The 12,900-nt window shown below is 39.3% G+C and overlaps 1 protein-coding gene across 1 annotated transcript; it reads right to left on the bottom strand.

Moving 5' to 3' along the window:
• Positions 1-510: 510 nt before the first annotated feature.
• Positions 511-12,226, bottom strand: LOC145631379 (uncharacterized). The gene is made up of 5 exons (XM_081683450.1): positions 12,055-12,226; positions 11,341-11,486; positions 7,544-7,739; positions 6,962-6,981; positions 511-866 (listed from the first exon to the last, which is right to left on the bottom strand). The coding sequence occupies exons 2-5, from the start codon at positions 11,451-11,453 to the stop codon at positions 836-838; spliced, it is 360 nt and encodes a 119-aa protein (XP_081539576.1). The 5' UTR covers positions 11,454-11,486; positions 12,055-12,226; the 3' UTR covers positions 511-835.
• Between the last annotated feature and the right edge of the window lie 674 nt (positions 12,227-12,900).

Here is a 12,900-nt window from a genome sequence, read left to right as displayed (position 1 = left end):
CAGCTTCTAATGACAGTAGGCAATAATTAATACAAGTACTTTGTATTTCAGAAACAGGAATGTCAGCAAGAGTCTTCATACAACTGATTATGCCTTACACCTTGTACCTGTGCTCATAAGGTACAAGCACGTGGGCAAAGAAATACCCTCAGTAAAACCATTACTTTGGACAATTGGTTGTACATTGAAAATTACGCTTGTGTGGATGGGAAATGTTGCACAAAACATCTTTCTAAACTACCCTTATGTGAGCATGTTTCATTTGAATATCTTTCTTGAACAAAAGACATTATAAAGATCCAAATTCGTAAGTGTAGGCACATGTCATTATCACAATCTAAATACGGATGATGGCCACATTACTATATTGTGGCCACGCCGGATTCTAAATGAAAGTTTATTGATGCCACCATGTTGCCATATAAAATCTACCGAGAGGAATGGTAAGAAACTGCACCTAAATTCCTTACTAGAATATAATACTACATAAATATAATACTACATACATAATAAGAAAAAAAGAATATAAAGTTATTTATCTTTAAGTCTTAAAAAAGAGTGAAACATGTGTCAAGTTTTTCTACTCAAGAATCTGTCTACATCAATAACAAATATAACTGAAACTCCCATCAGCTGTAAGTTCCTCAAACAAAAAGACTAGCAAAGTCAAAATTGACCTAGAATATCATAAGAAACTGGAAATGACATCTGCTGAAAGAGAGTGTGAGTTCCATTAAAAATTCTGAATATGGAAACAGCAATGCAAATTGGGGCTGCAAGGGGAGCAGCAGCAGCAGCAACAACAGCGACTCTTAGTCTTGTAACATGCAGTCCATCAAAAGATGTGCACAATGTCATAGGCAAATCTACTTATTGTCAAGGAAACAAGCAGCAGGTTTTAATGCATCGTCAACATTTTGGTAGCACAGTAACTATAAGCTAGTGTTGTTTTACAGTATATATATGCATAAGCAATTACAGTAATAGAGCAATGTTCAGACTTCAGACTGTGCTTAAAGGCTAGTATTCAGGACCTAAAAGCAATACTAATCAGCATCTTGCATGAGAGACTGCTTAATTTCAACTGACAGGATTTATGAAACTTAACAATACTATACTCAATAAGACAATTAAGACATTAGCACACAGGTTGACAGCTCCAGCAGGTAGAACTGTAGAAGAGAACTATTGAGGGTCCGCCTGGATTGAGGGAATTGGGCAGTAAAAATTAATGGTGTAATGAATATGGACTTAAACCTAGTACCTGAAATGGGGTTAATTAATTACCTCAGTAATAATTCCCCCCATTTTGAGGGTAATACACCACCAGCCACCACCACGCCAGATCCCACCCCTCCCCCTGCGCCGGTGGTCCATAATCGCCGGCGAGGCCACCCCCCACCCTTCGACACCCCCTCCCCTACCCCCAGCCCCTTCTCCCTCCGTTTCCCCTCCCCCACCTCGAAACCCCCCCCCCCCTAGTGTAACGATTCACCTAGTAAAATGTAAAGCCCAACCTTCTTTCATCTCTCTCTTTCCACCTCTGATCGCTCATCACTTCCATTGAAGTTTACTCCGACCTTCTTTCCTCCATGACATTATTACTGCATGCAACCTTCCAAATCCAAGTAAATTATTCATAATTCTTTAATTAGGTATTCAATTTTATTTTTAATTTCAATTGTATTTCTGAATTTTTTTTTTTCAATCATTGCTGATATTTTCGTGGAAACGTTCCCTACTCAGCGACGCACTGTACTTCCTAGACCCGAGTGTGCGGGGTATGAGGGAGCGTAGGAGAAAGGAATTTAATTTACGGATTGGTTCTTGAAATGTGGGGTCTCTTACGGAGAATTCAGCAGAAGTGGTAGAAGTGATGAAGAGAAGACGTGTAAACATCTTGTACCTCCAAGAGACAAGGTGGATAAGCAAAGGAGCTCGATGCTTGGTTTTGGGGTACAAGGTGTGGTACGTTGACAGGTCATGAATCACATGACTAGGAATGGTTGAGTTAGGAATGAAGTTGGTGTGTTTCTTGATGAGAGGTTGTTAAAAGAGGTAATCAAGGTTTATTAGAAGAATGACAGGTCGATAAGGGTGAAGTTGCTATGTAGCAAAGAGATTGTGAATGTTATTAGTGCTTATGCTTCCCAAGTTAGTTAAGTTGGTTTAGATGCAGAACAAAAATGACAATTTTTGGAGGATTTAGATATATTGGAGGTGATCTAAAAGGGCATGTTGGGTGAGCCAAGATGGCTACAAGAGTATTCATGGAGGCTTTGGGTATGGGCAGAGGGACGTAGGTGGTGAGGCTATTATGGATTAAGCCCAATTTTATGATTTATTTTTTACTAATACTTGGTTTAAGAAGTGAGATTTACACTTGTTAACTTTCCGAAGTGGAGCAAATGCAACACTAACAGACTTCCTGCTCACTAATAGACAAAGTTGCTTAAACTACAAGGTCATTCCAAGAAAGAGTGTGGTCACCTAACAACTTTTGGTTATGACTATTTGTTTAAAAGAGAAGGGGAAGAAAAAAGGAAGACAAGAGGAGCCAATGATAAGATGGTGGACTCTAGGGGATGCAAATGCTAAAGTTTTTATAAAAAAAAAAAAAAGGTAATGAAAAAGGCAGATAGGGATGAAGAGGTGAATCCAGACATGACTTGGTGGACTCTTAGAGGAATCAATAGGGAGAACTTCGATGCAGAGAGATACTTCGTGGTGGAATGAAGAGGTAAAAAGCAGTAATTAAGCAAAATAAAGAGAATGCTATCAAGCCTTAAGAAAATGTAGGAATGACGAAACCTTTACAACGTATAAGGAGGCAAAGGGCATGCCCAAGATAACCAATTTGGTTTTCTGTTTGGGAGATCTACTATGGAAGCAATCCATTTGATAAGACAAATGATGGACTTTCAAAGGGTAAAGAAGGATTTTCATATGATCTTTACTGCTTTAGAGAAGTCATATGATAAGGTGCCAAGAAAGGTTCTTTGAACGGCACTAGAGATTCAAAAGAAGTCGATAACTTCATCTTCGACATGGAACAATACTTCCTTATATGTAAGTTGGAGGACGAGCTAATGGCAGATCGTACTGCCACGATGTATTCGGTGGAAGACGCTAAACTATGGTAGCTCACCAACTACGCCAACATCCAAGCAGAAAGGACATTGGTAGATACTTGAGAGGATATGAAGAAGGAACTCATGGCGCAATTCTATTTAGAGAACACTGAATTTGTGGCCCGCACAAAATTAGCAACCCTGCAGCACAAGACCTCTATTCGAGAATATGTGAAAGAATGTTCGACGTGCATGCTAGAGATCCATGACATGTTTGAGAAGGACCGTCTATTCAACTTTGTGCAGGGCTTGAAAGATTTGGCTCAAAGGGAGATATATCATCGGAATATGAAGGTTGATGGATTACTCATCCGATAAGAAGAAAAATGGTGGGTCACAATCAAATATCCCAAAGAGAACCATTGGAAATTTGTAGGTTAGCTCGAATAGTGATACAGGAATAGGGGAGAGGATTCGCGAAAGAACGGGGCCGCCTTGTCCACAAACAAAGGTGGGTCTTCCGGCTCATCATTATGGAACAAACCCCTCACTTGCATACTTTGTCGTGGGCCTCATAAATGGTTTGAATGTCGGCACAAAGGGGTGATCGATAATTTTTAGAAGAAACTCTCCCTTGTCGAGGGGGAGACAAAGAGGAAGATGTGGTCAGTGAAGAAGAGCACATAATGTATTATACGTATGCTATGGAAAAAGAGACTTCGAGAGAGAAGGGGGGTCGTGCAACATGTACGTAGATGTATTGATAAATGGGAAGAAAGCCCAATGATGGTTGATAGAGGAGCTACTCATAATTTTGTCACATAGATTGAGGCGAACAGATTAGGGCTAAAAGCCGTGCATAGTGGTAGTCACATGAAAACAATAAACTCTGACAGGTGGCAAAGAACGTAAATACTAAGATTAAGGACTAGAGTGGGAGTCCGGACTTTACGGTGGCAACCATAGATGATTTTGAAGTGGTCCTTGGGATGGATTTCTTATACACCAATAAAATTATCCCGATACCCCACCTAGGGTCCTTGTGACAAGCAAGCAACCAACCTTGCCTCCTGCGGACTCATGCTCGTGGTTAAGAAGGAATAGAATTAAAGATCCCCTCCTCTCTACAATGCAACTCAAAAAGGGAATGAAAAGAAGCAAGCCTACGTTCCTTGCCACTCTTTCGATGAAGGATGAGGAGCTCGGGGGAGACATCCATGAGGTGGTAGAAAAGTTGTTCAGTCAATATGCGGATATCCTTCCAAAGAAGCTCCTGAAATCTCTCCCTCCTCATAGAGGCATAGATCACAGTATTGAATTGGTACCGAAAGCTAGATCGCTTGTGCGAAGTCCTTATCGGATGCCCCCTTCGGAACTCGCCCCCTTCGAGTTGCGAATGGATTGTTAGAAGCCGGGTTAAGCGCTTAGCGCTCCTTATGGAGCACTAATCCTTATTCAGAATTGGCAGGATCGGAGTAGATTGTGCATCGACTATAGGGCCTTAAACAAGCTGATTGTGAGGAACCATTACCCAATACCCTTGGTGGCAAACTTGTTCGATTAGCTATAAACCAAAGATTGCTTGCCATTTGGGCTAACGAACGCTCCCACAACATTTTGCACCATAATAAACCAGGTCTCCACAACTACCTTGACAAGTTTGTGGTTGTTTACTTAGGCGACATTGTAATCTTCAACAACACCCTTGAAGATCACTTAGAGCACTTGAGAAAGGTGTTAGAGAAATTGAGACAACATCATATGTTCGTGAAGCGAGAGAAATGTGCTTTTGCGCAAAAAGAAGTAAGCTTCCTTGGACATTTTGTAGTAGGAGGTCGTATAAGGATGGATTCTAAGAAAATTCAAGCCATTAGTGATTGGCAAGCTCCAAAGAACATCTCTGAATTAAGGTTGTTCTAGGGATTGGCCAATTACTATCGCCACTTCATTCAGAAATAGCGAGTCCTCTCACGGACTTGTTGAAGAAAGACAACAAGTGGAATTGGTTGGAGAAACAACAACGGGCTTTCTCAAGCTCAAAGAAGCAGTAATGAAGGAGTCGGTCTTAGTGGTCCCTAACACCAACAAACCTTTAGAAGTCGAGATAGACACGTCTAACTTCACGTTGGCGGGGTCATACTGAAAGAAGGCCACCCAATCACTTATGAAAGTTGAAAGTTGAATGACGAAGTTAAAGTTGAATGACGCAGCGAGGAGGTATGCGGCATAAGAAAAAAGAACTTCTAGCAATCGTTCATTGCTTGAAGGAGTGGAGACATTACTTGTTGGGGCAAATTTCTTTGTTCACACGGATAGCACGTCCACTTACTTCCTCACCCAACCAAAATTAAAGGGGAGACAAGCCAGCAGGAGATACTTGCAAAATTCGATGTGAAGTTTACATACAAGAAGAAGCTAGTAATAGAGTCGGCTATGCCTTGAGTTATCGTGTCGATTTGCCCCCCTACCAAGGTTATCCCCCCCTCTATGCCAGCTTAATGATATAACCTCGGTCAAAGAACAAGACAAACAACACCTCTCAAAAGATCCCAAGACGAACACCATTAAAGGGTGATAAAAGAAGGAAAAACAAGACGATTTTGGATGGATGATGTGCTCATTTACACTGAGGGCAACAAGCTATTCATACCGAACGAGAGGCCTACGGAACAAAGAATGTCATGATACCATATGGGTTGGGCACCCAGCTTACTCTCCATGGGGTATTATTAGCCGGGAATGAAAAAAGATGTCATCAATTACACCCAGATTTGCTTGGTTCGTCAATAGGACAAAGTTGATCTTAAAAATCTAGGGGCCTCTTAGATCATCTTCCTGACACGTCCATGGGAAAGCATATCTATGGACATTAAAGTTAAACTTACTTATGTAAAATAGACATTAAAGTTAGACTTGTTTTTTAATTACTTAAAGTTGAACTTAATATTAGAAGACCACTCAAAGGTTAACTTATTGTTGTTAATTTTTCCTAATCAAATTTGGTTTAAGTGGTCGACCCCGCTTATGGGATTAAGACTTTAATTGATTGATTGAAAACATTCTGATCATTGACGTGAAATCATAGTGTTTTTTATTCCTTCTAGTTTTAATTTTTGTATTTCAATAATAAAACAATATCTTAAATTCATTTTTTTCCTTCGATCTTAATTTTAATTTTATTATTAAATCTATGAGATCTATCTTTTAGGTATCTTAAATTATTGTTTTATTTTCTTTTGAAGAAATTGATTTACCGTATGATTTGGAATAAGATTCAATTTTTTTTTTCTTGCGATTTCAATATTTTTTCAGTAGTAATAAAAAAAATAAACAACAACAAACAAACAATTTCTTTAATATTTTTTAGCAAAGTGAATTACAAGTGATTTTATTACCCTCATGCCAAACAAATAAAAAAATAGAGCCCTGAAATATTGCTCCCCCAAATTAGTTTCCTAGTAGTTTGTTCTCCATCAAATTCTACCCCCATGATTTTTACACCATATCCAGGCGAACCTTGACTTGAGGGATTCTAAATGCCTCGAGGGATTTCACTTGGCATTAACTGAATCTATGTTTAATATAAGAGATACTATATATCACCTTGTCTACAATGCACATATATTTAAAGTAGCAACACAAGTTTTCTTAAATTATACCTCTTTGAATTTAAAAGTGGTGTATTGACTATTGGATTGCATGTAGTAAAAGCTCAGTGATAAAGACATGAACATAGTAAAATAGAGTGTATAAGATGAATAGTAAAGGACATTAGAAACACTCTTAGCTCTACAGTTAACCATATTTATACATGCAAAAGATATAAGTAGAAAACAAAACAGATCTCTCAACCAAGCAGAAAATAAAAACTTAACTTATAAGAAGGATACGTCCAAAACAGCACGAACGACTGCATAAGACCAAAAGAAACTCATTAATGAAAAGGTAATGACAAAGATTTTGTTTTTTTTTTTTAAAAGCATAATAATATGAGCTTAATATGCGAGCATACTTCACAGGAAACAATTGAAAGGAGCTGCTGGAAGGCCAGAATGCTAGAAACCAAATGTCCATTGTCTTATATAATTGAAATAATGAGACATAACAAAAAACTGACACGCCTAGAGAAAACAGTGAACTGAAAGAGAGTGACCATGGCATTTGATTGGTAAAAGAGAAGTCAAACAAAATGGAAACAAAACTCCATTCATTACATGAAAGTTTCTTTGTGCAGACTCGAATGGCCTTATCCCTCTCCTTTCTTGGTTTATTAGAACAGTATAATAAAACTCGACTTAACGGTTAAAACTAATATATTCTCTGTACAACAAGGAAAAGTGGAAAACATTTCAGGTCCTTTGTCTCTCTAAAATGCCTAAATGTAAAGGTGAAATTTACTTATAAAAATCCTATGAGGATTGGTTGAAGATGAATAGAGAACAAAGAAACTAGTAAACAAAAGAGAACAGTACCATAAGGCCACCTAAGAAGCCATCGAGCAAAATGCGATTCCAGCTATCAAAGTAAGTATGAATTGAGAATTTCGCCTTGGCTGTAAGTCCCACTGAAGTTACCGCCATCACAAGAAAGTAGAATATAAACCCAGTTAGTCCAGTAAATCCAAGAATCCCAGCAATGATTCCTCCTACTATTGACATAAATGTCCGGCTGCAGACAGAGAAAACAAAATGGTCAAAGCTTCATCAGATGCATTTTGTACTTGCATCACAGGAAGTCAAAATTCACAAACTAACAAAGAAATGTATTGTTACTTAGAAGATAAACTAGAAAAAGATCATAGCTTTCTGAAATTCCCCAAACTCCCAAAGTCACCTGGCGCACAATTTTAAACATCCACAGAGCCATACCAAAATACGAAAAAATACGAATAGAAATACAGATGGATCATAATTATAGAGTGTGCAGGAAAAAAAATCTATTGATAAATTCACTACTTCCTCCGTTTTTTAGTTGCATCACTTTTGTTTTTAAGGACTCGTAGGCAATGTTTGGAGTAGAGAGAGGTAGAGAGAAAAAATAAACGGGGCCCATGTGGTAAGAGAGAGATAGAGAGAATTTATTAGTTAAGAAGGAAAGTCATGCAACTAATTTCAAACCTCCTTTTTAGGAAAGTGATGCAACTAAAAAAAGATGAAGTATTATTTTTCGTGGGACAATGGTCTAGAATATAAATTAGAAGACAGAAAAATTGAAAGATCATATACAAAATAAATTAGCTAAAAATCCAGCAGCTTATAGTCAACGATCATCCTGTGATGGATCACGTAAAGGGTCAAGATGCGGCAATCGAACCACAAGGACAACAACGGCAACAAAAAAGGAAACTTGAAGAGACTTGAGCCAACACAAGCAACAAAGAGCAAGAGACAAAATCAATTAAGAAGAAGAGAAGGAAAGAAAGCAACCTTATTTCTATGATGTTGATTTATGTTTTTCTAATTTTGCTAAGTTTCACATGTTAAGCCTTAAGGTCATCTTTGACCATCTTAGTATAAGTAGTATGAGTAGTGTTAGTAGAAAGGCATCCAGAAAATTGTAAGGCAAACACTAGAGAGTTGCAACCTCAAGTTGCTTGGAGACTTGTAGCTTCAAGCTACTACCACTATCACTTGTAAGCTTTCGATTGCTTCTATAAACAACCAGTCCTTCTTCTAATTTGAATGAATTTCGTCTAATCAAACCCAGTCCATAACAACTTGGCATCAGAGCAACATTTCTGGTGGTCATAGGCCGAAAACCTCCACTATGATATCTGAAGTATTAAAAAAAATGATGGTACCTTTGTCGCAGTGCGCAGACGTGTTGGATTAAAAGGTGGAGGAAATTGAGTTAGGTTGACGACGATCGAGGGAAAACTCGATGGCCAAGGTGCCTCTGAGCGTGGCGGAAGAGGTGAACCGTGAATGCCGCCATGGCGGATGCCCGGAAAACCATGTCCGAACAGGTGAATGCCGCCATGTCCGAACATTTCTCAACCTTGTTTGAAGCCGAAAGGAAAAGGATGGAAGAGGTGCTGGCGAATAGCTCCACCAAACTCGAAGGACGTTTAGACCGGTTCTGTATCGACATGGAACATCAAGCCCTTTGATCGAAGAAAGGTGGACAAATTGCAGGAAGAGTTGAAGGCGGTTCAAGGAGACCCTCAACCGCGACCCCCACAGGCCGAGAGCCACCACATTCTAAACGAACACCGAGAAGACGAGGTGCGCCCAAATTCGGAATGCCAGGAGAAGAGATCTGCGAGGGTGGCCACATCGATGGAAGCACAAGAAGCTTGACATGCCGGTGTTTGAAGGGAAAGATCAGGATAATTGGGTCATGAGGGCTAAGATGTATTTCGATTTCTATCGGTTGATGGAGGAGGATAAAATTTCAGCGGCCGTGGTGGCGATGGATGGCCCGGCGCTGCAATGGTTTCAACAGGAGCAGAGGCGACGACCAATTCTTTTCTAGACGGACCTGAGGCAGCGATTATTGAAGGAGTTCCGACCAACCCACGCCGAAACAATACACGAGCAGTGGTTAACCGTAACTTAGACGACGTCGGTGGAGGAATACCGGCAAAAATTCATCGAGATGGCCTTCCCACTTGAAGATGTGCCAGAAAATTTGATGAAGGGACAGTTCGTGAATGGGTTGAAGGATGACATTAAGGCGGAACTCCGTTGAACCCATCTACCTTGGAGAACGCCATGAATCCGGGAGGGAGGATTGAAGAGAGAAATAGGGTCAGTCATGTTAGTGGAAGTGGATTGGGCTTATTTCAAAGTGGGTCAAAACTAGGTCCTTAAATCCCACAAACTCAAATGGTAAAGGTAGGAATTTTGGGTTGATTCAGACTTATGGAATCCCAAGACAGTCCAGACCAGCAAAAACATGGCCTGAGGTCCCACCAGAATCTCAAGGTTCAATTAATCTTGCCAAGCCCAATGAGTTCTATTAGCAAAAGCAATGAGACGAGGAGGCTCACAGAATCTAAGCTTCAAGAACGATGAGCAAAAGGGTTATGTTTCCGTTGTGACAAACAATGGAGAGTGGGTCATCGATGTGCGCGAAAGGAGCTCAGTGGCGGCCAATGACGATGATGAGGGAGAAGAAAGTGTTGAAATTGTAGAGGGTGGAGCGGCAATTAAAGGATTCTTTGGCGCCATGATGGATGCATCCAACCCGAAAATCATGACACTAAAGGAAGAAGTTGAGGGGCAGGGAGTTGTGGTAATGATTGATCCGGGGGCAACCCATAATTTTATTTCTATGATGGGTGTGTGTGAAAGGTTGACCTTGAAAATGGATGGCGGTGTGACGATTGTGGAAGAATTTTTTTTCCCTTACAATTGGGGAACGCCGATCTTATTTTGGGGATATAATGGTTAGAGAAATTGGGGATGATGGCCATTAACTGGAAGACTCAAGAAATGCAATGCACCATGGCTGGGCTACCAATCACCCTCGCCGGCGAACCGACTTTGGAGGCTGACACATCGTCTCCCTAAGTTCCACCTTGAGGACAAGGTGAATCTTGAGGCGGCGGGTAATGTGATGGATCACGTAAAGGGTCAAGATGCGGCAATCGAACCACAAGGACAACAACGGCAACAAAGGAGGAAACTTGAAGAGACTTGAGCCAACACAAGCAACAAAGAGCAAGAGACAAAATCAATTAAGAAGAAGAGAAGGAAGAAAGCAACCTTATTTCTATGATGTTGATTTATGTTTTTCTAATTTAGCTAAGTTTCACTTGTTAAGCCTTAAGGTCACCTTTGACCATCTTAGTATAAGCAGTATGAGTGGTGTTTGTCAAGCCAAAAGGGGATAAGAAAAGGGGAAGGAGGGCAAAATCACAGAGAAATTAGGACTTAGGACTCAGGAAGATTACTGATTTCAAACAATGCAGAGCAGAAAATAGGCTAACAGGGCATTTTGGTAGAGTTTGATACTTGACCAACATGAACACTACAGTTCCAAAACATTCTTGCTTAGAAAGTCTAGCCTTAAAAGGCTACAATTCAAAATTTAAACCTATTGATTTTAGCCTATAGAAACAGCGAATGTTCCTAATATGCCTTATTCTAGTGCAAAAATCAACATCCATTCTCCTTACAAAATTATGTACCATACAAGCTTCATCTTGCTCTATAATTCAAACGTATTTCTTCCTTGATGTGATAGCGTGATGCCAGTGATAATATAACTTTTAAGAGGCTACAACTGAAATAGAACCAGAACCTGCCAGCTTATGATAATGTACCTGTAATAGATGACTTTCATATTACTCTGCACATTCTCAGCATTGATGTAAGGTGCATTAAGGTCCCCTTTAAGATTCTGGGAATATACACTGGATGTAGCGTCTGCAGACATGCTTTTCTCTTATAACAAAACGAATACCACGGCCTGCAAAAAAAGAAAAAACAAATCTATAGTAAACAGCAAGTTTATCATGGACAAATCTAAGGTCAACAACAAACTAGTCATATTACGGACAAAACTCTCACTTCCTTTCCTCTAAATTGGCAGAATCATAGCATGGTTTATAGAAATTAGCTCGAGCTCCTCTTGAATGCCCGGGCCAACAACTCCCGTCCCTCCCCCTCGGTTTTTCTATGTTATTATAATAATCTTATTTGATTATAAGCTCAAAAGCTCCATAAGTCTCCTATGTGAGCAGCCAAATACCAACACACATTCAGATGACCATAATCAGAAAATACCCAATTCCACAAACTCATCTATATCTCCGATCTCTGACCAAATCATCCTAAAAACAGGCCCGTCCCTGAGGCAGGGCAGCCCTGGGCCCAGGGAAAGAGCTCTGATTTCATACTTAAATCCTAACATTAAAGTGTTGTGCAATACATTAGCAACCAAATTTGATTCATAACTTTAGGGATATTTGATTCAATTATCGATCTCATAATTTTAGGGGTATTTGATATGATGATAACAAATACAAACAACTTACCTCAGAAGTCAGAAGCTGCTTCAATGGGGTATACAAGAACTAGATTCACGCCAACTGCGCTTCAATGGAGAACGTTGAGTGCGCTTCAATGGATATCTCACTAATCTGAGAGAGAGCAATTCTATGGATCCCTATGCTATGACCCGCCAAAGTTATTAAAGAGATATATCCGTCAAATAAAAAATAAATGGGCTGAGTCTTTATAAGATTGTCCAATTATAGGTCGTGCACACTTTCTAATAATTTAGAGTAAATCTGTTTTTAAAAGTACGAGTATAAGTTTAAATTTACACTTCCTTTTCCCAAGTATTATCTTCACGCATCAAATCTTGTATAATTTGTATTGTAAAAAAAATGTATAAATTGTTTGTTGTTGTGAAAATAAGGGAAAACATCCTAACTGAGAAAGAATGCTTGAGACCAGGAAAACCCAATGTGGGACAAAACCATGGTCAAGGGAAAAAGAGTGCAACGCGTATTTTCTCCCCCTGATGAATACATAACTTGATATCTTCTAGTCTTGCATCAATGAATCCAATATAGTTGAATATCTTCTCATATGTGGTAAAATAACATTCGTTGATCTTCGATCCTCCCAAACTGAAATTGCATCTTCAAGTCTTCACATGAACATGTGAAAGTGTCTTCATTTCACCATACATGTGTTTTTCTCTAATCATCATTTCAAATCTTTATTTAATAGTTGTATTAATATTCCTTAGACATTTCATAATTGACATGATATTTCTCTTGCAAATACAGACAGTAAATCTCACTAACTTTTATATGCTCAATCTTTAGGTTGAGATGTCAATGATGTAGTCACGTAAACGAAAGTTTGATAAA

Source organism: Chenopodium album, chromosome 5 (genome assembly GCF_948465745.1).
Source record: "Chenopodium album chromosome 5, dcCheAlbu1.1, whole genome shotgun sequence".
In the NCBI taxonomy this organism is placed as follows: Eukaryota; Viridiplantae; Streptophyta; class Magnoliopsida; order Caryophyllales; family Amaranthaceae; genus Chenopodium; species Chenopodium album.
This window is presented reverse-complemented; position numbering and strand designations above follow the sequence as displayed.

Coding starts and splice junctions, on each gene's coding strand:
- LOC145631379 (XM_081683450.1), bottom strand. CDS start 11,453: ATGTCTGCAGACGCTACATCCAGTGTATATTCCCAGAATCTTAAAGGG. Junction 6,982..7,543: donor GCTTCTTAGGTGGCCTTATG/GTACTGTTCTCT, acceptor GGTCTTATGCAG/TCGTTCGTGCTGTTTTGGAC. Junction 867..6,961: donor TCGTTCGTGCTGTTTTGGAC/GTATCCTTCTTA, acceptor GACAATAAGTAG/ATTTGCCTATGACATTGTGC.